This window comes from Chenopodium quinoa, unplaced genomic scaffold (assembly GCF_001683475.1).
Source record: "Chenopodium quinoa cultivar QQ74 unplaced genomic scaffold, ASM168347v1, whole genome shotgun sequence".
NCBI classification, from domain to species: Eukaryota; Viridiplantae; Streptophyta; class Magnoliopsida; order Caryophyllales; family Amaranthaceae; genus Chenopodium; species Chenopodium quinoa.
In genome coordinates, this window is record NW_018742907.1 from 869888 (window position 1) to 895220 (window position 25333).

The 25333-nt window shown below is 37.5% G+C and overlaps 3 protein-coding genes and 1 long non-coding RNA gene across 4 annotated transcripts; 1 reads left to right on the plus strand and 3 right to left on the minus strand.

Annotated features, from left to right (window-relative positions):
- Window positions 1–8152: 8152 nt before the first annotated feature.
- On the minus strand, window positions 8153–10038 carry LOC110727425. Its single transcript, XR_002512547.1, has 2 exons — window positions 9746–10038; window positions 8153–8660 (listed from the first exon to the last, which is right to left on the minus strand). It is a non-coding gene; the product is annotated as an uncharacterized LOC110727425 (long non-coding RNA).
- Window positions 10039–17241: 7203 nt separating this feature from the next.
- LOC110727426 (taxadien-5-alpha-ol O-acetyltransferase-like) lies at window positions 17242–19124 on the plus strand. Its single transcript, XM_021906988.1, has one exon. It carries the CDS (start codon window positions 17808–17810, stop codon window positions 19122–19124), a length of 1317 nt encoding a protein of 438 aa, XP_021762680.1. The 5' UTR covers window positions 17242–17807.
- Window positions 19125–20741: 1617 nt separating this feature from the next.
- Window positions 20742–22822, minus strand: LOC110727447. Its single transcript, XM_021907007.1, has 5 exons — window positions 22790–22822; window positions 22491–22674; window positions 22089–22144; window positions 21275–21767; window positions 20742–21136 (listed from the first exon to the last, which is right to left on the minus strand). The coding sequence occupies exons 1-4, from the start codon at window positions 22820–22822 to the stop codon at window positions 21321–21323; spliced, it is 720 nt and encodes a 239-aa protein (XP_021762699.1). The 3' UTR covers window positions 20742–21136; window positions 21275–21320.
- On the minus strand, window positions 22822–23973 carry LOC110727448 (F-box protein SKIP23-like). The gene has a single exon (XM_021907008.1). The coding sequence runs from the start codon at window positions 23971–23973 to the stop codon at window positions 22822–22824; it is 1152 nt and encodes a 383-aa protein (XP_021762700.1).
- Between the last annotated feature and the right edge of the window lie 1360 nt (window positions 23974–25333).

Sequence of the window (25333 nt, forward strand, 5' to 3'; positions counted from 1 at the left end):
CAAAAGTTACAAAAATGTTAACATACAGCAGATGAAGCTGATTCAACGTGGTCCTTCAGCAAAGCACATCTTTCTTATAATTTCATTTCCTTAAATTATACTACGTCGAAATCAATTAAAAAAAAGAAAAACCTTGACATAGCCTCGCTTACTCAATGTATTTAGAAGAAAATTTTTGTAGGGAAGGAATATTTAAAGTAAAGCTATAAATATAGTATGCCGTAGCACTTGTATTGATGGGTGTGTAATTTACCTGTTTGGATTGCAGGAATGGAATGGAATGGAATCAGGAATGATACTTGGGAGGAATGGAATCAGTTTTAGAGAGTTGTTTGGTTAAGTAAGGGAATGAATTATAAATCCTTTCCAGTTATTTGGTTTGACAGAGGAATGAGATTTAGTTCCTTGTTGTTTGGTTCAAACATGAATAACTGTAATCTTGATATTAACAATAAAAATATTTTTATTTTTATATATTCACGATATTAAAACTAGAGGTATCAATTCAGGTCCACAGGATAGTTATGGGTTGACCTATCGCGGGTCGATACTTATCGGTTCGGGTTAAATTGGGTCAATTTAGCCTATCAGGGCGAGTCAAGTTGGGTCAAGTCAAATCAGTTATTTGCTTACTCAGGTTCGGGTGAGCTCGTATTCGGTTCGTGTCAATGTTGGTTCAGGTCAATCCGGGTCGGTTCCTAGAGGGGTTATAGCAGGTTTTGGGTTAAGTCAACTATGGGTTATTTGTCGGGTTCAATCGATTTCGGGTTGTCTTCGGTTCGGGTAGGATTGGGTTGGGTCTGTAACAGTTCGGAAACATATCGGGTTTGGGTCTTTGAATATCGGGTCAAATCAATTTCAGGTTAATTTCAGGTCGGGTTGGGTTGGTTTATGGGTCTTACTTTTCGAGTCATAATCAGGTGGGGTCCAAGTCGGTTTCAGGTAGTTTATTGGGTCGGGTCAGATTTTAACTACTCTAATTAAAATAACTATAAAAATAAATATTATACAAAAAAAGTACTAATGATAATAATAATAAAAAAAAATAATTATAAATATATTATTAATAATGATGATAGTAATCAATTTAATAAATAAAATAAAAATGGTTATACCATTAATAATAATAATAACTCTAATGATAATGATAATGATAATGATAATGACAATAATAATAATAATAATAATAATAATAATAATAATAATAATAATAATAATAATAATAATAATAATAATAATAATAATATTTGTTTCCGCTCTGGAATTTCTGCAAGGAAGGAGGTCAATTTTGGGTTGTCTGGAGGGAACGACGGGGCTCTTCGGCCAGCAGATGTGTTGCTTTACTCTTGGGATAGAGGCCTAGATGTATGTGTGGACTTGACGGGGTCTTCTCTATTGACGCAATCTGGGTTGTCTGACTTTGTTCCTGGTCGTGTCGTGTCGGCTGCGGCTCAGCGGAAGCGGGACAAGTAAGGGGCGCGTTGCAGGGCTATTGGCTATGGTTTTCTTCCTTTCTCCTTTTCTTCATTGGGGGAATTAGAGAAGGATGTTGTTGCATTGCTGAAGCGGGTTCAGGCGTTCGCTAGGGCTCAAGATATAGTGCTCGTGCAGCTGCTCACATCTTCAACAGGGTTGGGTTCGCTATAGCTAGAGGGGTGGGGGGCCCAGATTGTATCTCGGCTCCCCACTAATTTCTTGTAAATCGTTTGACTTTGTAGGTTTTTGATAATAATAATAATAATAATAATAATAATAATAATAATAATAATAATAACAACAACAACAACAACGTGACATTCAAAAGTTGGAGCAAGGCGGCGGGGTTTGAATGAACACTGGGTGAACACTTACTAAAACCAAAGGAATCAAAAAGGGGATTTTGGGAGTGTTTGAAACCTTAAAGGGTTTTAAACCCATTTCTTTTTTTCCAAACCAAACAACTTTTAATCGGGAATGAGTTTTAAACCCCATTTTAGGAGGTATAGGTGCATTTTTCGCTGTAAAGATGGACTTGGAAACGTCCTATGCATAGGATTTGCTAGATTAGCAAGTATCTTGCTCTTCTTGCAACCTAGCCAGCTTGATTGCTTCTGCCATAGTAGCAGGGTGAAGAGCCTTAACAAATGGCTTCACAGCTGGTATCATCTCTCTAATAAAACTCTCCCGCACTGGCGCACATATTCATCCATAACATCTGACCCTTTTGCATCAATATGGATCTCTAATCTTCGAATTCATCAATATAATTCTCCAATGAATCAAGCTGGGTTAATTTGTTAAATTGTTCCACTGCATTCAACCCCTTTCCATCCTTAAACCTTGCCATCACATCTATGATAAAATCATCCCATTCTACATTTCTTATAATAACAAGATAGCTTGATACCCAATTTTCTGCCTTATTAATCATATGTAAGGTTGCCATGTTTACTCTACAATCATCAGCAATTTTACACAAAGAAAAGTACCTATTACACTTCTTAATCCAATTTCTAGCATTTGTTCTAGCAAATAGGGGGAATTGAAGTTTAGGAATCATACCCTGATTGGGTTGGTGCCATTCACATCCCCTTGGTGAATTAGAGTGGTTTTGGCTACCAGTACTTTCTTAAATTTCCTTCACCATATGCATTAGTAATGGCATGCTCTTCAATTTTTTTCGCCGGTTCTTTAACTTGATCTTCCAATGTTGAAAATCTTTGCAACACAACTTTAGAGAGTGATGCCAGTCTGTTCAACTATTAGCAGCACGTGTTTACTCTTATACCAATGATATAGGAGCAGAAACCCTATGAAACTAATTTGGCAGAGTTCGGGAAAGATGCGGAGAACAGTAAAGAGAAGCAGAGAATAGAAGAGAAGAACTGCAGTAGAAGAAGTATATTCTTTATGTAATAGAATCTAACAAGATTTATGAAATGCTATTTACACCTCAACAAGTAGTTATAACTAACTTGTCTCCTTAACAGAGAGAGTATTTTACAAGTTCAACTCTTCTAATACCTAGATAATTCGTATCCATTGAATGAATATCACAGATGGAGTAATCAATCAGGAAGTGAGATCATGCTTTATCAAGGAATACCATGAAGTTATTAAAAATCATATAGTTTGACCCTAGTCCTTATGTTGTTAAATATAGGTTTGAGCCACACTTGTCTATAGGAAATAGTCCACTTTACATGATTAAGAGAGTTTCACCTAAAATCATATGCCAATAAGAGGAATAGTCCCTCAATCTTATATAGTGGACATTTCTCTAATAATTTGTCAATACGGATACTCACATGTAATGTTTTATTGGTTTTTAAAGTTTCGACACTCCTCCTTACATGTGAGATCCTCTTTTTTTTTTTTTTTTTTTTAATTCAAGATAATCATATATGATGTGTTATGGGTCCAAAGCATTTTGCTCCCCTCACAAGAGTATAATAATGCCCCATGTCACTAGGTTTGACTCTGATACTATGTTAAATACAGATTAGGGTCACACCCGTTTTTAGGAATAGTCCACTTTACATGATTAAGAGAGTTTCATTATTAAACCATATGGTAATAAGGGGAGTAGTTCATCAACCTTGCATAGTGGATATTTCTCTATTGTTTTGTCAATGTGGGATACTCATACTTAATGTTCTATGGACTTTTAGAATTTCAACATATGTATCTCAGAATGAGAAGCAATAGCCAATAGGTAGCGAGAAATTTGGAAGAAGAGAACCATACGTGAAGAACATAAGATGACATGGGGGATCAAGATCTTGAATGAGCTGAGAAATATTTAGTAGATGAATTAATGAAAGAAGGACTACGAACACCAAAGTGAACCCACATCCTTTGCCACAGCTTAGGTTTCTGCTTATAGGCTGTGAAGAAATGCAACCCATAGACCATAGCAGTGTAATTCTGTTAAGGAAAGCACCGAAATATAAACGAGATAGAGATATAGACTCGGACATATATGTGGATAAGCTCCAGGAGGGCAGAAACACTGCATTTGTGGACTAGTTTCATGAAGAAATCCGCATCTCCCTCCACTTTCATCACACTCATTACAGTTACCAACAACCCAATTCAGCTTAAACCCCTTTCTAATTGCACCATCAATATCAGTAACATTTCGCCCAACATATGGCACTGAAACTGCTTTTTGGCACTTGCCAACAACTTTGCTCCAATGTATGTCTTCTGCATTTATGGTAAGAAGATCCACAGCTCTATTAACAGAAACGCATGATGTCTCTCTAGAAAGTCCTATGGTTTTTTTAACTACATCATGACAATCTTGCAACAAGTATGCCTCACTATGATTGCCAGCAAACTTGAACTTTTTCTGATCCAAGGTGAAGTTATGAATACTAGGAGAGCAATTGAAAGCAGAATCAATGAAGGCAGTGTTTATTATTTCCATAGCTTGAAAGTATTTGATGTGAGATAAGTGGATATGATTTCTTCCCAAATAGGGTTTTGGTAGGATGATTAAGGTCTTACCATTAGGAGGGTTTATTTTGGGAGTTTACCCCAACTGGTTTAAGTGGGGAAATTTTGGGATTTTATTCCAATATGGTTTCTGTAAGAAGATTAGAGTCTTACCAATAAGGATAATTTTGGGATTTTACCTCAACAAGGTTTCGATGGAAATATCTGGGTCTTACCGGTAGGAGGGGTAATTTTAAGATTTTACCCCAATGAGGTTTTTGTGGGAAGATCAAGGTCTTACCGGTAGGTGGGTAGTTTCGTGATTTTACCCAAATTTGTTTTAAGTGGGATTTTACCCTAATATGGTTTCGGTAATAAGAAGATTATTGTCTTACCAATAGAAGGGGTAATTTTGGAATTCTAATCCAATAGGGTTTCACTCGGAAGATTTGGGGTCTTACTAATTGTAGGGATAATTTCGGAATTTTATCCCAATAGGATTTCGGTGGGAAGATCAAGGTCTTGCCGGTAGGTGGGGTAATTTTTGGATTTTATCCCAATCGCCTTTCAGTGGGAAGATTAGGGTCTTAATGGAAGGAGGGGTTATTTAGTGATTTTACACCAAAAAGGTTTCGATAGGAAGATTAGGGTTTTACGCTAATAAGGTTCCGGTAGGAAGAATATGATCTTACTAGTAGGAGGTGTAATTTCTGATTTCTTATGGAATAGGGTTTTGGTGGGAAGATTAAGGTCTTATCGGTAGGAGGGTATATTTTGGGATTTTACCCAAAATGGGTTTAACTGTTATAATCAGGGTCTTACCGGTACGAGAGGAAATTTTTTGTTATTACTCCAATATGGTTTCGGTGGGAGGATTAGGGTCTTAATGATAGGACATGTAATTTCAGGATTTTACCTCAATATGGTTTTGGTGGTAAGATCTGGGTCTTATCCGTATGGGGGCAATTTTCGGATTTTACCCAAATAGGGTTACGGTGGGAAGATTAGGGTCTTACCGGTAGGTGGGTATTTTAGCTCTTTTACCCAAATTTGTTTTCAGTGGGAAAATCGGGGTCTTATGGGTAGGAGGGATAATTTTGTGATTTACCCCAATATGGTCTTGGTAGGAAAATTTGGGTTTTATCAATCAGAGGGGTAATTTCGGGATTACAATCCAATAGGATTGTAGTCGAAAGATCAAGATTTTACCAGATGGAGGGGATATTTTGAGATTTTACCCCAATAGGGTTTCAGTGGAAAAATCGGGTCTTACCGCATGGATGGGTTACATTAGGATTTTACCCCACTATGGTTTTAGTGGGAAGAATAGGGTGTTACCGAGTGGGTAATTTCGTGACTTTATCCAAATTAGTTTTCTGTAAGAAAATAAGGGTCTTACGGAAATAAGGGGTAATATTAGGATTTTACTCCAATATTATTTCGATATTAAGATTAAGGTCTTATCAAAAGAAGAGGTAATTTCGGAATTTTATCCTAAATAGGTTTCGTTCGGAAGATCGGGGTCTTACTTGTTAGGGTTGATTTTGAGATTTTACCCCAATAGGTTTTCATTGGGAAAATCAGGGTCTTGCCGGTAGGTGGGGCAATTTTGGGATTTTACGCCAATAGGGTTTTGGTGGGAAGATTAGGGTTTTATCGGTATGAGGGTTAGTTTCTTAATTTTACCCTAATTGGGTTTCATTGTGAAAATCAAGGTCTTCTAGGTAGGAGGGGTAATTTTATGGATTTTACCCCAATATGGTTTCGGTAGGAAGATCAGGTTCTTACTAGTTGTAGGGGTAATTTCGATATTTTACCTTAATAGGGTTTTAGTGGGAAGGTCAGGTCTTCCCACTAGGATGGGTTATATCTGGATTTTACCTCAATAGGGTTTTAGTGTGAAGAATAGGATATTATCAGTAGAAGGGATAATTTAAGATTTCTATCCTGGTAGGGTTTTAGTGGGATGATTAGGGTCTTACCTGTAGGAGGGGTAATTTCGGGATTTTTTCCTAATTGGGTTTCAATGGGAAAATTAGGATCATACCTATAGATGGGGTAATTTGGAGATTTTACCCCAATATGGTTTCAGGGTCTTACCGATAATAAGGGTAATTTCTTGATTTTACCTCAATAGGGATTTGGTAAGAAGATTAGGGTTTTATCAGTAGGAGGGATAATTGTGGGATTTTACCCCAATAGTGTTTCGGTGGGAAGATCAAAGTCTTACAGGTATGAGTGGTGATTTCGGGATTTTATCCAAATTGGGTTATAGTGGGAAAATTTAGGTCTTACCGGTAGAAGGGGTAATTTAAGGATTTTACCCCAGTTTGGTTTCGTTAGGAAGATTAGGGTCTTTACAGATAGGTGAGGCAATTTCGGGATTCTACGCCAATAGGGTTTCGGCAAGTAGGTCAGGGTTTTACTGGTAGGAGGGGTAATTTATTTATTTGTGGCCAATTGGGTTTCGGTGGGAAGATCTAGGTCTTGCCTGTAGAAGGGGTATTTTCGAGATTTTCGTGGGAAGAATAAGATCTTACCAGCAGGAGGGGTGATTTCATATTTCTAACCGAATAAGGTTTTGATGGAAAGATTAGGGTCTTACCATTAAAGAGGTCATATTGGGATTTTTCCCCAAATGGGTTTAAGTGTTAAAATTAGTGTCTTACCAGTAGGTGAGGTAATTTTGTGGATTGTTTATGGATGAATTATGGTTGCGTGGCCTAATTCCTATTTCATCTCCAAATCCACTTTTATTCAAAATTATCAATAGATTTATGTTTCTCATAGATTCATAACAAAAAAAACATTTGCTTTGCGTATGTCCCTTTAGTTTATCCCTATTCATGAGTCCATTTCAAAGGTTTACGAGTCTTCCTTTAAAGATTCATTAACGACCCCTGCTTTGACTTTTCGATTGTTCTGATCATGTGATTCAACCACGTAAGCACCTATGCGTCAAACATAATGTCACGTGTATTCACCTATAGGTAAATTGATGCCTATAATTTCTACATTTTATGTTTATATGTATCCCATAATTTTGGAGTAAATCTTGAGTATATTTACCATTGATTATTTTGAAAGAGGAAGTTGATTGAATATTTTAGATCTGGTCCTGCAATAGAAGACTTTTTTTTAATTTTTTTTTATGTCATATCACTCATAATATGACTTTATTCTAGTGAAAATTTTTCTCTTTTCCGATCCGACCCGTTTAAAAAAAATCCTTTCACGAAGTCAACCTTACTTGAAATGACTTATAATTGTTTTTTTTTTTTAGCACCCTCTATTGAAATAACTTAATTGAGATTTGATGGGTGGACTTAGATGGTGGTTGAGGGAAGTCGCAAGGTGGTGTTAAGTGGGGGATGAGACAGAAGGATGGTTATAGGGGTCTATGTTATTGCTGACAAAATGTTGAATGTGGAGATACTCTGGTCGGTTGTTGGACGGTGCTCGGGCAATTGGTGGTGGTGCTCCTAGGTGGTAGTTGCCATGTTGGCGGTATGTTGGGGAAGTGGGAGAAAGATGGTTAGAGAAGAGAGAAAGGTAGAAAATTAGTGGGCAATGAGTGAGGTCATAATGGAAAAGATGTACGATTTTTAAAACTTTCTTATTATATTTTAGGGGCATTATTTAATAATCCTAAGTTTAAGAGCGTCTAAAAAAATAAACATATATTAAGACTCAACAAAAATAAATAAGAAAGAGTTTTTGTCTTTTTGAGTCATTTAAGCAAAGGCTTAACATTAATCAAATTACAAAAAAAACATCTCATATGCAATAGGAAAATGAGTGAAGGGCTCTGGCCATGTACAGTTTATCCATTAATCAAAGTTCTAACTTCTATGGCAATAACAAAATTACAACCAGGCCATTATTCAAGAAAAAAGAAAAACAACGATACACATACCACTATAAAGATGTTACTCCATCCGTTTCCCAAAATTTGTCCCGTTTGATATTTTTTGTAATAACTTTGAAGGACGGAGTAATATGATATGATAGAAGAGCAAATACAAATTAAGGTTGCGGAAAGCATTCGGGTTTAACCAAATCAGGAGGAGTAAAGTCGCAGCGGCATTGACCATCCATGCAATAACTGAACGTTACATAATTGCCTGGGAATTGGTTTTGGCAAGCCATCCAACAGAAGCCATAGTAATACTCTTTAATGACCTCAGGGTTGCAGGCGAATTGTGATACATCTTCACTTAGCGGTATCCAAACATTGCATTCTTCCACCAAATAAAAGGATTGTTAATATTTAAACCCTAAATAACCAATGAAAAGGCTATACTCATCCCTAAAAAAAAAAATTATGAAAACGTATATTCCAAAAATTTACATTTACATACATCCAACTAGATCTTAATTGAATATATTATTTGTTATAATATAATTAAAATAAATAGTCAAAAAATTTTGAAATTTTGACTCCAAAAACAAAAAAAAGTAACACACAAATAGTGACCAAAAGAATGGCTAAAGACTAAAGTTGTTTTTTCTTGTTTCTTTTTGACGGAAAGGGAGTGAGTGGTATTAGAACAAGGAATGGCAGTGGATTGGAGTCGGAGCGAATCAAACAAAATCCTAATCCGACCCGACAAGTTCGCGTACCTTAATTTTTTTATCGGATTCGGAGTCGGAGTTTTTTTAAACGAGTTTGGATCGGACTTTTTCCTTCGGATCGGATCGGACTCGGTTTGGATTCGGATTGAATTGTCATCCCTAATAGAACCGATGATATTGCCACAAGACTAACAATTCAGGCCAAATTCTATTTTATATTTCATCTTGTCAAATAAGCTTTATTCTCATTCAAATTATCATTGGTTCCAGAAGTCAAGGTCATACAAATTCAAAACAGAAACGAAAGAAAACATATATATAGGTTCAAGAATCAAGATATCAATTTTTCTTTTTCTTTCTATTTTTTGACGAAGAGAGATCGACATCATTCACATAAATTAACATCCCTCCTCAAAATATATATTTCATCTGTCCTCTTTTTTAGCCCAAAGATTCTCCTATTTCTGTAAAAAATTTACATTTTGAGTTGTCTTCCAAGGATTTTACATTGTATCTTATAAATTTGGTTTTTATACTTGGGGAAAAAAAAGATAGAGGTAGTATGTACATAAAAATTACCTGTCACTTAGTGAAACTTTTGAAGACTAGAATAACTGAATAACCCATATAGTTTTGGAAATTTCGTGAGATTTTGTACTTCTTTTTTTGGCACAGGACAACATATTAATCAGTAAACTCCGTACATAAAACAGGCAAAAAAAAAAAACCATGCGTAGAATTTGTTATATACCTGCAGGCACATCGGCAACAGCGGTGAATGCCATAAGTGCTATTATCATGACAAAGAAAAACTTAGTGGATAACATGGCCATTTTCTTCTTTAGAGGGGAGGGTAGAAAATTCTACAGTTCAGAAGATATATTCGTAGAATGAATTATTTTTGGCTTTGTTTTACAAAATATCTCTATTTTTCCTTCGATATTTAAAGACATCCTCAAGGAACCTGCTCGTTAGCAACTTAACATAATCAAAATGATTAGAAATTGATGACACCAAAAAATATGCATAGAATAATTAAAACCATCAAAAGCCACCTATGAAGTAAAAAAGAAATAACAAAAAAATTATTCGTAGCAAATGGCTTGATAATGCCTTACATTATGCCCTGGTGGCCTTCTAATGCAATTTAGATTCATAAATTATTCTCATGAGTCATGAGGCTTTTCTAATTCATATCTAATATAAATTATATCAGATTTTAGTTATAGATATTGTATCAGATATAACTTTTATTATATCAGATATATATATTGTTATATCAGATATGAAAATACAGAAGATATAAAAATACAAAAATCCCTCAGATATAGAAATGATATTACAAAAATACCCACTAATATATTTATATCAAATATAAATTAGGAATTTCTCTATTCTCATATTCTTTTTTTTACCCATATGTTGTAATTAACTATACCTACAATCATGGTTATTTAGATCGAGATCCTACTACGAACTTGGGTGTGAAGGGTAGGATCGAAAAGGTGAAACCATATTTTAGAATCGCAAAATCCTATAAAACTAGAAAAATGATATAAGATAATTAATTATATGGTCTTCCAAAAATCAATAATGCTAAAAAAAACATAGATTAGCCCATATAACATTGATAACACAAACTCATTATGGATTCTCAAGTAGCAAAAAGGTAACACAGGAGTTAAAGACCTTATATGAAGAAAGATATGCATTATTTGAGTTTTAGTATCACTTGGAAGCTTTGAAAGTTGGTTAGTGGCTTTTAAAAATGCATTATTTAGTGAAAATAGGATCGGTTAGGTTCGGTCATATTCCGATCCTAACCGATCCTACAACAATCACATACGATCTTGATTGGTTTTGAACAATAATTTACGATCCTGATTGGTTTCCAACGATCCTGCATCAATCCTACAACGATCTTGCATGACCAACGGCTACTCCGATGACACAAATCATATGATTAGAATAGAATTGTAAGACCTTACGATCCCACAATTCATATTGCAATTTAAATAACTATGCCTATAGTTATGTCCATCTACATACTAACGTATACGATTAACTATAGAATTTGTTATCCTTTGCAAAAGTCGCCATTGACTTGGTTGCCTAAGATCATGCGTGTGAGTATGTGACCTGTAATCCGTTTACTTTTTGGATTACTTTCTTTGGTAGGTTAGGAAATTCTAAAATCCACGATGAGCATGATCTAATTGATTAAACAATGGTCAAAATATATATGGAATATGGTTAGCGCCATAAGTTCTGCAACTGGTCGGCTAATGGCTCTATTGGCGTCATTGACCAAGAAGTGTACAACATGGTTGAATAATTAAGAGAAATACACAATTAAAGTCAATTAGTGAAGATCATATAAGGGGTGTGGATTAAGAAGCCTATTATAATTAACTAATCCATCATTAATGGGATTGATATGATTAATAGGGATCAAATAATTAATGAGGTAGTGTATAGTCTGTCTAGGGTACTTAATTAACGAGCCGAGTCCGAATAGTTGTGGGCTCGGCTCGGGCTTGATAAGGATATGCTCTGCTCGAGTTCGAAACTCGACAAGCTTTTGAGATCGGGTTTGAGCTCGATAGTCGAATAGGAGCTTGGTTCGACAACAAATTCTTAGTAGCCATGAGTCTTGAGGGCTTGATAGTGCTTCTTTTGTAAATGTGGTAACCTTCAATAAATAAAGATTGATGTAGACTAATGATTGTGGTGTTTGTACATCTGAAATGAGTTAGTGGATTTGTTCGTGTTGGTGAAATAAGTGTTTCTACCTGTAAGGATGTTTTTCATATGAACTATAAGACTATGAGTTCTTGAACATATTTCCTCAAAAATTCATAAGTATAAAATGGATGGATATAATTGTTGTGGAGTTTAAATTTCACATGTTCAGTAGTCTAATGCTTGAAGCTTATAATTTTGTAGTTGCTTCCTACGCTATTTCTAGGAATCTATAGATGGTTGATTGCTGGATTGTGGGAAGGCATTGCATATTTTTCGAATTTAACTGTTGGAACTTATGCTTGTGTTGAAGTTTATAAAAACAAAAGAGTCTCACATTGGTGGGATAAGAGAAGTTGAACCTCTTTGTAAAGAGGTGTGGTCACTCACTTGGGTGTGACCCAAGGGTTACCCATTTTTGTTTTTTGTGGAAGGAGGAAGGGCTTAGGAATCCAACCAACAACACACACGCGCGCACGCCGTGCCAGGCTGGGTGGGGTTGGGTTGGGTCTTTACTTGAGTGATCATGAGCTTGTATAGGAATCCAACCAGCACGTTGAGCCGGGTTGGGTTGGGTCTTTTCTGAGTGATCACGAGTTTCTATATTTTTAAGTCAGTTTTAATTACAGATTTAATTAGATGTTACGTATTAAGTGCAAACGATTTTAATGGCTGACTTTAGGCTTAACGTTTGCTTTTATTGTCTGGCCTTTCTGATTTCAATTTTGTAACATCAGTTTTAATTATATATTAAAAGCTTAACAGTCTTATGCTAACCAACACACACACGCACGCGCACGCCGAGCCGGGTTGGGTTGGGTCTTTACTGAGTGATCATGAGCTTCTATAGGAATCCAACCAACACACACACGCACGCGCACGCCGAGCCGGGTTGGGTTGGGTCTTTACTGAGTGATCATGAACTTCTATAGGAATCCAACCAACACACACACGCGCGCGCACGCCGAGCAGGGCTGGGTTGGGTTGGGTCTTTACTGAGTGATCATGAGCTTCTATATTTTTGGACCGTTTTTAAGTCAGTTTTAAACATAGTTTTAATTACAGATTTAATTAGCTGTTACGTATTAAGTGCAAACGATTTTAATGGCTGACTTTAGGCTTAACGTTTGCTTTTATTGTCTGGCCTTTCTGATTTCAATTTCGTAACATCAGTTTTAATTCTGTATTACAAGCTTAACAGTCTTATGCTGCTGGCTTGGCTATATATAGCCCTTGCTCAGCGTTTTTCAAAGATACAGAAACAAACACATTCCTCTCTTCTAAATCTTTTCTCACAAAAAAAAACGAGCAGTGCTATTTCTTCCTTGGGTGTTTTTCTAAGCCCAGTGGTTCTGGGCAAATCCACTGGTACAATACGTGAGAGACTGCTTTTGGTGTTGCCTTAAGTGAGTTGGACGAATCTGACCAGCATTCCTTTTAAAAACGTCCACATAGATCCATAAATCAATTAGTCAATCCAATCCCTTAGATTAAGGAAAATAAATCCCATAATTCATCCCTATACACTCCATGCAATTTCCAAGAAACTTCATGATGATGATCCCCATGCAAAGCCATGTAAAAATCACGCCACCTTAAGCCAACTCCACTAATTACATGATCTTATTTGCCCATCACTTCATTAATTTTTATATTGAAAATAAGTTAACTAATTAAACTAACTATTTTAATTAAAACTACTATACTTCAAGTATGGAACTCAAGAACTTATGACAAATGAAGTCCAAGAAAGTCTATGTGAAAAATCAATTTTAGTGATTTTACAGCAGAATCTGAGAACCAAAAATCTCAGATATGTTTTTAACTAAGCTTGGGGGAGGAGTCTAGTTGATATTCTATTGAATAATAGGGTTAAGGCCTTGAAATGAGGTGAAGGTTAAGACCATAAGAGTTCCATTGTTTATGAAGATAATCCTCACACCATTACCCAAGCCTTTACTTATCAGTAAATCTCTGTTACTCACTGTGAGAAATGTTTTTGTTTTTCACAGTGGCAGTTTCGTAAATAAAATGTACCACCGTGACTAAAGTGGTACGATTTTATCATCCATTTCGTAAATAAAATGTACCACCGTGACTAAAGTGGTACATTTTATTTATGAAACTGCCACTGTGAGAAACAAAAACGTTTCTCACAGTGAGTAATGGGGACGCCCTCTTTACTTATTTTGTCCTAGTCCTTTCCTTTCCTTGTTTTATCCCAAAGTCCTTTTGACTCTAGGAAGTTGAGTCATTGTCGGTGTAGGGAGGTAAAGATCAAGCATATTAAGCGAGCATGAAATTAAGATGTCGAGTCATAAGTCATTACCCGCACTTTTTATTTGTTCAACTCCCTCAAGGATTATTGAGAAGCTAATTCCTTAAGGATGGAAATGAAGCTTTGGAAGAGTGTGGTTGTGTCTTAGTTTAGGTGCATGAAAGCTATAGTTTCTTACTCTTTCTTGGTTATCCTTTATTCATTCTTATGCATTCTTTAACATGTTTTGTCTTGCCGTTTAGAAAGTTAAATATCCATCGCGATAGTGTTTCATGAATGCCCACTTGTTGCATCTTTTTTTTTACTTCTTCTAGTTTCTCTCTTTTAATATAATATTGAGAATGCTTGCCTTATTTCTTTTTTCTGTTTTGAGAGTTATGGGTTAACTCCTAAGAAATCCTTACAAGATCATACTCGTCCTCCTCAGCGACAAGGGGATTTAAAGGGCTTGTTGATTGTTGCTAAAATCAATCGTAATTCCAACGAAAGTGAGTAAGGTTTATTGTTTTCCTTGTGTAGTTAGTATTTAATGCTTTCCATCCTTTGTCCTAGAGTATTGCTCGAGGACGAGCAAGAGCCAAGCTTGGGGTAATTTGATGAGTGACATTTATGTCATTCATTTGTATCTTCTAGCAGAGTTTCTTACTCTTTTTGGAATGAGTTCGTCCTATTTTATCCTATTTTTCATCATTTTGTGCATAGTCTAGGCTTAGGAGAATTTCTCGTATTTTTGTCCTATTTTTCTTGATTTTCTGTTATCTTTTCTACTTTTATGCATGTTTTCGTGGCTTGATGTAGGTACCTAATGAGCTCGAGCGCGAGAATTGAATAATGGAGATGTATAGTAGAAAAGCCGAGAAGAGAAGACAAGAGGCTGCTCATAACTTGAATCAAGAGGCCTCTCAAGAGAAAAAGAGCTGAGAAGGCGCTTACTCTGTCACAAGCGGCCGCTCAGTTCAATGGGAGTGAACAAACAGAGAGCTACGAGCGGACGTCAAGCGGATTCCAAGAGGTCGCTTATTGGCCTAAGCGGTCGCTCAAGGTTGTACAGACATGAAATTCATGAAGATCCTTGCAAAGCTGGCTTGTTGTTTTGGAATGAAACTCCAAGGGACAAATTCACCAACAAAACAGCCTTGAAAGTGCTACAAAGCGGGTTTTGGTGGCCTCATATCTTCAAGGATTCATGGGGTTTTGTGAAAACGTGTGACTCTTGCCAAAGAAGCGGTAATATTTCAAAGAGGAATGAAATGCCTCAACAACCGATTCTTGAGCTTGAGGTGTTTGATGTGTGGGGCATTGATTTCATGGGACCTTTTCCCTCATCTAATGGGAATCAATATATACTTGTGGCGGTCGATTATGTTTCAAAGTGGGTTGAAGCAATTGCCTCCCCAACAAATAACCACAAAGTTGTGATGAAATTTTTCAAAAAGGTCATATTTCCTAGATTTGGGGTTCCAAGAGTGGTTGTAAGTGAAAATGGTTCTCATTTTGTACATAATGTGATTCAAAAGATGCTAAGAAAGAATGGGGTCCATCAACGCTTTGGCACGACTTATCACCCACAAACAAGTGGGCAAACGGAGGTTTCCAATCGCCAAATCAAGGTGATTCTTGAGAAAATTAAACAGTGGCTAGAAATAGAAAAGATTGGTCGGACAAGCTAGATGATGCCCTTTGGGCCTATAGGACCGCTTTCAAAACCCCCATCGGCACTACCCCCTACCGGCTTGTATATGGTAAGTCTTGTCACCTTCCGGTTGAACTTGAACACCGTGCTCAATGGGCTATCAAAAAGATCAACTTTGATTTGGCAAGTGCGAGTGAACAAAGATGGCTAGATTTGCATGATTTAGAGGAGCTAAGGATGGATGCGTATGATTGTGCAAGCTTGTACAAAACCCGGTCAAAGGAGTGGCATGACCGGCAAATTGAAAAGAAGACCTTCAATGTTGGTGATAAGGTGTTGCTTTACAATTCAAGGATGAAATTATTTCCCGGTAAACTCATGACTAGATGGAGTGGACCTTTCATCGTAAAAGAAGTCTTTCCCCACGGAACCGTTGAACTCAACTATTTAGATGGAACGAGGTCATTCAAGGTCAATGGGCATCGCCTCAAGCTTTACTATGAGGGTGCTCATGTTGGTCTAGTTGATGTATTGCATTGTAGTCACACCAATTGAGTGTGATTCACGTCAAGCTAGTGACGTTAAAGGAGCGCTTCCGGGAGGCAACCCAAGTATTTAGCTTTGAAAAAAAAACAATAAAAAAAAGAGAGAGAGAAAAGATAGGGAAAAGAAAGTGTTCTGTGAAGGTTGCATGGTCGTGCAATGCCTTGCACACCCGTGCAATGTAGAGAAAAATGAACCAAAGGCCTACTGTGAATTATGCACGACCGTGCATAATTTGGCACGCCTGTGCCATCTGGGAAATTGGCACGCCCGTGCGGTACTCTGCACGCCCGTGCAGCACAGGCAGAACCAGTCCATTTCGGCTTAAAAGAGGCACGATCGAGCCTCTTTCTTCATTTCACTCATTCCCTCTTTAAAACTTACCCTCACTCATTTCCTCTCCCTCAAACCCCAACCTTCAAATCTCCCTAAAAACCCCAAAAATCTTCAACCTTTATTCTTCTAATCTTCTTCTTTCATCATTCCCATAAAAATTCATCAACAATCTTCAACCTTTTCATCTCTTTCAAACCCTAACTTTCTGAAAATTCAAAAATTAGGGCTTTTAAGAGAGATTGGAGAAACACAAGGGTTTAGCAAGCAAAAGGAGGTGTTGATTGAGTCCTTTTGTGAGATTTTCACACACTTTGATCATTGGTATACTCACTTCAACCTCCGTACTCAATTTGATTGTTGATTTCTTTTACACTATTGTGCTAACCTTGTTTTGGTGGATTGTTGGTGTTAGTGATAGTACTTGATTATTGTTTAGGGTTTTTGTGATTTGGTTAGTGGTTGTGTTAGATTATTGTCTAGGGTTTGTGTTTGTTTAGGGTTTTTGGTGATTATTGTTAGATTTTGTCTTCAATTGACCTTAGTTCTTGACAAAAACATCATGTCTCGTAGAAAGAATGCCTCTAACTCTAGCAAGAGAACCCGAACTCAACCTACCCCCTCCTTTGCTCCACCACCGGTAGAGACCTTAGGGATTGAATTCCTTAACCAAGGCTATATGTCCAACTTTGTGAGGATAAGCAGGAGGGGGATGAGACCCACTAGATTCTATGACCCTTCGGTAAGGGTAGCTCTAGGTATTGAGGGGGATATGAGGAAACTTTTCTCTTATGCTAGGGTAGAGAGTTGGTTAGACTTACATGCCAACACATATAGAAGACTTACACTTGATTTTTTTATCCTCTTTATATGTGCATCGTTACACCAACCTCTCCCCACGTTACATGACCTTTCAATTGATGAACCAACCCCAGAAAATGACAATAGAACAGGTGGGCACGGCCTTTGGGTGGCCGGAGGGTAAGTTCGGACCTAAGGATAGGACCTCCAAATACTTTTATCCCGGTGAATTTTGGCAAAAGATCACTGGTAAAACCGATAGAAATCCTAGGTCAGATAAGGCCACCTCCATTGTAAACCCCGCTTTCCGCCTTGCTCAAAGGCTCACTCGCTCACTCACTCTCCCCCTTCTCTTATATATTTTCACTGTTGTCCCTTCCATTTGCAACTGTGCCCTCAAATTCCACAAGCTTATCATTCCTTCTCCCTCTTTCCCTTTTTCAATTTTTCATAGCATCGCTTTTCATTTACACTTTCCAGACGATGGGGAGTAATTTTGTTCAAGTGAACGAAGCCATAGTTATCATCCCATCAGAGCCCACCCCAAACTGCACGCTTCCACTCTCCACCCTTGATTCTCAGCTCTTTCTCCGCTTCAGTATTGAGTATTTGCTTGTCTACACTCCTTCCCCTGGGTTGGATCGCAGGGGATTCTCTGCTCGTGTTAAGTCGGCTTTGGGACGCGCTTTGGTACAATACTATCCCTTGGCGGGTCGAGTTCAAGAGAGCCATGATGGGCCTCTCCAGGTTGTGTGTCGGGCTCAGGGGGTTGTGTTTGTTGAGGCTCATTCTGGCTACCAGAGGGCCGGCTTTGAGAGGGCCCCACGCTACGTGGGGGAGTGGCGCCAGCTCTTGTGGTTACACGTGGAAGATGTTTTGAAGGGGGCTCCACCTCTTGTTGTCCAACTGACGTGGCTTGCTGACGGCACGGTGGCAATCGAGTTCGGGTTTAACCATTGTGTGTGTGATGGGATTGGGAGTGCTGAGTTCATCAACTCATTTGCCGAGTTGGCTCGTGGAGGTGTGGTTCAGGGGCCCAAACCTGTATGGGATCGTCACTTGCTTGACCCGTTTCCATCGAGTAAGCCCAAGGGGAGTGTCCGTGTTAACTCAGTGAGTCATCCCGAGTTTAGCCGAGTTCAGGATTGCTGTGAGTTCCTTGCTAGATTCTCTAGGGAAACACTGGTCCCAACTTCTAGTGTCTTTGTCAAGTTTCAGATCAGCCAACTCAAACGACAAGCTAGTCGACTCACCGAGTTAGCAAAATACACGTCATTTGAAGTTGTCTCGACCCATATTTGGAGATGTTGGCCTAAATCGTTACACATGCCCTCTAACCAGGTCGTAAGACTTGTTTTTAGTGTCAATTTTCGGAACCGAATCAAACCGGGTTTACCCGTTGGATTTTATGGTAATGGATTCGCGCTTGCATGCGCCCAAAGCACGGTTAAGGACATAAACGAAAGGGGGTTGGGCTATGCTTCGGATCTAATAAAAAGTGCAAAAGAAAGAGTAAATGGTACGTTCGTAAGAGAAGTGATCGGGTTGGTGAGTGGGAATCGGACGAGTCCTGACTCAGTAGGGGTGTTGATACTGTCCCAATGGTCAAGGCTTGGGCTGGAAAGAGTTGACTTCGGGGTTGGAAAACCAGTGCATGTGGGGCCCATTTGCAGTGATAGGTACTATTTGTTATTGCCAATTCATAATCAGAGGGAGGCGGTGAGGGTGATGCTAGCTGTCCCTACAAGTGTCGTTGACATGTACCAACATTTATTAACAAAACCTTTCTCTTCTAATTAACAAAGTTTTTGCGCATAATAGTTGTTCAAGTAGAGTAAAGCTTACTTTATGATTAGTAGGTTGCTAATTTCCATCTCTAACTCAATGACGGAGTAACTGAACAAGTTTAGATCATTTATGAGGATTCATCATTAGTATGTATAGTTTATCTTTGGCCGTTTCTAGTTTTAATTTGATTAAGATTTCATTTTTAGGATGAATGACCTAACCATTTTTATCTCCAACCTACTCCTAATGATTAGTTATTTGCACGATTAACCAAATGTGAAATGTGAGTAGAGCTAACTGCTAACCATTTATCTCCAACCTGCGTCTTCTTGTTGATCAGTGTGCTGTTGCTGTTGTTGTTGTTGCCCCATGTCTTGTTGCTACCCCATGGTTTGTTGTCTTGGACGCCGAGTATACAACTGAAACCGTCGACCTGTCTGTGAGTCCATAACATGTGGATACTTGCCTGTTATGTGATGCAGCTAGTGAATCTCATTCCCATTTATTCTTTGACTGTGGTTATAGCAGAAGATGCTTATCTACTGTGAGTACTTGGATTAAAGTCCAGGAAAAACACTTTAACATTACTAGAACGTGGCAGCACTGGAAAAGAAGTGTCAGAGATGAGGTGAAACAGAAAATCAGATTGGCTGCTTTGACTACTTGTGTTTATCAATTTTGGGCTGCTAGGATTAAAGCTTACTGGGATAAGGCTTTGATTCATCCTGATAGACTCTGCTATACTATTTGTAGTGGAGTAGTGGATAGGGCTCAACAGCTTAGAAATAGCAAATGGAGGTGATCTCATTGTAGATGTTGTTTGGTCTGTTTTTGCCTAATTCAATAGGTAGTTTTTTGTTTTTTGATTAGGAGGTTGGTTGGCCAGATTGGCTTTGTAGTTGGGGTTTTGAGGGCTTGTCCCTCCTCGTTTGGTAATAAAATCTTACTTACCAAAAAAAAAAAAATATTGTGATGATCAACTTGCTTACACTATTTATGGATACAATTATATGAAGGGAGGGGAAGGAAAAGAGGGGGGAAGGGACGGGAGGGAAATTGATTTTGGCACGCCTATTATTGATATTTACACACCTCCATGTAAGAGGGGTACAGACAATTGTGCTCTGACAATGGGTGTGCTTAAATCACTTTTTGATGTGCTAAAATCATTTCCTAGACGGGAGGAAGAATATGTTTCCCTTGTTTGGATAAAGGAGAAAAGGAAGGGAGGGAGGGGAGAGAAGAAGAACATAAATTAATAACTTGAATTAAATTTTATAGTTGTTCCCTGCTGCTGGTATAGTGGTATTGTTCCTTAAACCATTGCATTCTTAAGCCTCTCCAACAGCAAGTAAAATGTTTGTGAGTAGCACTCAATTTCATGTTCACTACAACCTGTAACATTGCCTGATAATTTTCTCTGCTGCTAATACATGGATTTGTGAATTTCCTTGTTATGCCATTGCGCCTTTACAAATCCTAGCAGGTCAAAGATTTGATCAGACTATAACTAATAAGTTAAATTGCAGAATTATCTACTGATAAAATAGAAACATTCCTCATGCCTGACATAGAGCAGAAATTTAATCTTCAAAATCAAACACTGGGATAAATACTAAATATGCATAACAATTAGTTCACAAAAGGATGATTACAAGGCGAGCAGGATTTATATTGAACAACAACTTTTTTTCCCTGCAAGTAGATGGTCAGAAAAATAAACATTATCCTAAACACCTATATGTACATGGTCTGCAGACCACTAATGTAGGGTGGTAAACTAGAACTTTTTCATCCATAAGTAAAACCTGGTGATTTGGTGAACATGTCTCCAAGAGCATAACCTATATCAGCTTGAAAATCCAGATTTTTGACAGCAACTGCTTTCAATAAACCAAATTACATTTGAAGCATAAGAGCTTAGCAAAAAGGTACCCCGTGTTACCATATATACAATCACCAACAAAAAAAGCAAAAGCAGCCAATCTATCGAACAACCTCTGCCAACATTTATAAGAATCAAACTACAATAAGAAAAACACAAGATGTCATTTCAGGAGTATAAGTGTATAATCAATATAAAATCCAGAAAGAACTATATAAATTTATATTGGTTCTATCAAAAATAATATTGAACAAAAGTTATTAAAATGTTAACATACAGCAGATGAAGCTGATTGAACGTGGTCCTTCAGCAAAGCACATCTTTCACACATGATGAAGCTGAGACCAATTGGCACTCTGGAACAAGCTTTCCCTGTCCGCCAATTTTTTTTCCACCTCGCGCAATTCTGTTTGGAGCTTGGATTTTGTCATCTGAAGCTCCATGATAACCTTGTTTTTGTGAAGAAACAAAGCATTTTTAACCAAGGGAACTAGCCAATCCAATTTAAGTTGCATCAATTGATGGTCAAGCAGTGTCGACTCCAAATATTTAGCTTGAGAGTCATCTAAGGAACTCCCTGAATTGCTTTGAAGGATAATTATTATCTTTGCAAGGGATTCTAATGCCCAAGAAAGGAGGCAATCACTAGACACTACATGCCCTTCTGTTATATTTCCATGCTTAGCCCATATCTTCTTTAATATTGGGACCGAATGAGAGCTCACATCAACTCCTAAGAATTTTGATTGTGAGACATCCTTTTCAAATATCTGTACAAGAACATAAAGAAACTTAAATAATGCCTCTGCCCTTCAATGGAAATGAAATACAGTAATTACAATTTGAAGGTCATTGATTTATTTAGTAGCTTTTTATTAGTGCAGCAAGATAAGGACGCAACAGAAATTCTATAATACAAGGGAATCTTAAAGTGAATTCAGATCAATGTTAGCAAGGTCCCAGAACTAAAGTCCTAGACCAGAGCAGACATTAAATCGCTCACTGCATTGACACACCAATTTGTGTACATAAAGGATATACAACCACAATTTCAGCAGATATAACCATGAAAATGTCTCCAACGAAGTTACCTTAAGAGGAGAGTTCACAGTTGGAGCTGAATCAACATTGTTCTGATTGTTGAAACCTGAAACTAAAAAGGATATAGTTTAAGAGAATGATATAACATAGGAAAAGAATGTAGTTGGGAAAAGGGAAAGGAAGCTAAGAAATGTAAGGGTATAATCTTTACTAGCTAATATAAATGGGCAAAAAGGTAAAGTCTACTTTTGATTAAAACTTTACTTTTGGTTAAAACTTATGATTAACTGTGTAGAAGCAAGCTCTCTTGATTTGGCCTCGAGTTTGCTCTATTCTCTTAGTTAACCCAATAGTCATATGATCTTATATGTTGGTCATTCTCCTCTTGTTCTTTAAAGTTAAACTACTAAATTCAGTTATCAACATGAAGTGCACGGGGTAAGCTTTATTACCTTCATGAGCTACATGCTGCAGAACATTTTGCACGCGCTCAGCAACCTGCACATAGTTGGGGGATATCTCATCTATCTCCTCCCTAGGGATGAGATCTGGAGTAATTTTAATAGAAGAACCACTTTGCAGCTTTACTCCATCTTCTGCTTCATCTCTATTTCTGAACCAGTAATCCTCCTCCTTCTGAACCAGAATCAGTTACACTAAAGAAATCATCACAAACCAACTAACAGTTAGCATTTATTATGAAAATCTATTACCAGGAAAATACTCAAGTATACACATGTTCCAATCCTACCATGAGAGCAGACTTGCATCTGTCCAAAGCCATCATGGGGGTGGCCATAAGAAGTCGGAATAGCTCGGATACTCAAGTAGATAGCGACAATCACCACCCTCAAAGTGATAAACAACAATACCCATTACCCCCTTCAACATTGCAATATTAACAACCCGATTGCTAGAATACAGGGGAAAACATTTCTTACGGGATACAATACAATTGCCTCTCCACCGCGGAAAATCCTTGGCTGGGGCAAAGAAGCAACCATCAAAGGTAACAAACAATATCCTATCATTACCTATACCTTGTTCAAGCTTATCCCATTTCTTTTCCTCCTCGTTCAACTTAAAAACCTTAAATGTCGTTGGAAATGTATTCTTAAAACCCCATACAGTATAAACTAAATACAACTCATCACAAGATACAACCAAACGTTTCTTGTTTTCACTTCCTGATCCCTCACACAATGGTTCCTCCACAACTTTCAACATCTTCAACGACTTATAGCCCATGGACAACACCCTACCTTTTCGATCAACACCGTATATCTTCCCTTTAAAACTAATTATATCATCGAGCTTCCGCCCCCAGGAACTTACATGATGAGCTGCTCCATCCATAACACTCTTCACAAATAAAGCTGTAACATTAGACAACTCAACAACAGTATAATCATCTTTTGCGCAATCCGGGTTCACAAACAAAACCACCCTATTATCTAAAGGGAAACCATTTGTTGGATGATTATAATACCTAACAACACCATCACTATTATTATCAGTGGAATTCTTATCAACTAGTTTATAAGTATGAAACCTAGCCAATTCCGAAACATGAAATTGAGACAAATCCAAGTTATGGGGAAATTTTTCAGGTAATCTTTTAGCAACGAGACGAGAAAGGGGTGATCTAACGGATAATTTACCTGGGTTTGACTCCTCAACGGAGACTAGCCAAGGTTGAAGCTTGGGATTAATGGCTGATCGAACAAGAAATACGGAATTTGCGACTAGAAATTTGGTACGATTACTATCGATGAGTGTGGGAATAGAGGGGATAAGATGTTTTTTGGGGTGAGGAGAGAGAGGGGGGCTGAAGCTCGCCATGTCTTGCAAGCTCGCCGGAAATGGAGGATGTCTGCTCGGGTTTCCAGGCGTTCTGCGACGGCTGTTATCAATTCCGGCGGTAATTCCGACCATGGAACTCGCCGGCGACGGTTGCTTGTCATGTTTACTGTCACCAATTCTAGGGTTCTTCAATACGGAATTACAGAGAATATTAGCCTAGGGTTCTTCAACCAATTCTTATGCGATTAACTTTCTGCCCTTTAGATTAAAGATCAACATTTACATAGGTGTCAAAAACTTACCTGATCGATCCTATCTAATTTGATTCGAAAAAAACCCAGTTTAGATTTCAACCCGTATAAACTTCAACATTGAAATAGAATGGATCCGACATCATCTCACTCGACTCAAGTATCCAAATTGACACTTCCTAACACACATACTATTGTTGACCATAAATATTTTGCAATTACTTTGTATTATGTTACTCTTGTACTAAAATATACTTCGTAAATTAAGAAGTACAAAAAAAAAAAGGAAATTATAATATACCGTACATAAAAATGAATCCAAATCATGTTTTTTAAGTATTGTTAAGTCATAAGCCAAACTAAATTATACGAAAAGAGGCATCAAGAGTAACACGTGTTGAATTCTAGTGAAAATTTTCCTCACCAAAACTGTTGTCTCACATTTTAGACAGTACGTAATCCGTAATTTGATTAGGCATGAATCATAAAATAGAAAAATAAAAAAACATTATGAACCAATTGACCATATAAAAGCATATTAATAAGTGTACAATTTAAAAGTAAAAACGATTTGTCATACCTGTGTCCCTTAATTTAAATTTTACTTTTTCTCGTACATATTTGTTCCTATATACGTCGTGTCCATTACCCGACTCACACTTCCTTGCCTAATATCTAATTGAGCGATAAACTAGAAATGTGGTTTACGCACCTAGATGTGCAATGAATTAGTGATCACCTCACTGCCCAAAACAACATACTTCGTACGAGTATTGTTTAAAACCAAACTTCTATTGGCTTTTAATTCAAAGAAAAAATTTGATTGTTACAGTCCAAGTGTATTTTCTTAGGGTATCTCTATTCTCTAGTTTGAGACTTCCAATTACAAAAATTACTTTTTGATCATTCTATCACATGTTAATTACGGAGTAGCTATTCTCTAGTTTATCATTTAATCTTAATACCAAACCAAACTAGACTCAACCTACAGTCAACACTAGCCAATTAGCCAATAGATGAATAGACATCACTAATTAATCTCTAATGAAAGAAGCAAACCTCTACCACGACTATTAGAGTTAGCTTGCTGCAATGCTGCTAACAAGTATTAGACTTGAAACCGAAAGGTGGCTCGAAAGCCGACGTGAACATTAGTCGTGACAGTTGGACTTACAAATATTAGACTTGAAAGTTCAAACCAACTTGACTAACCTCTTTGGCATATGCCTAATTGCCTACTA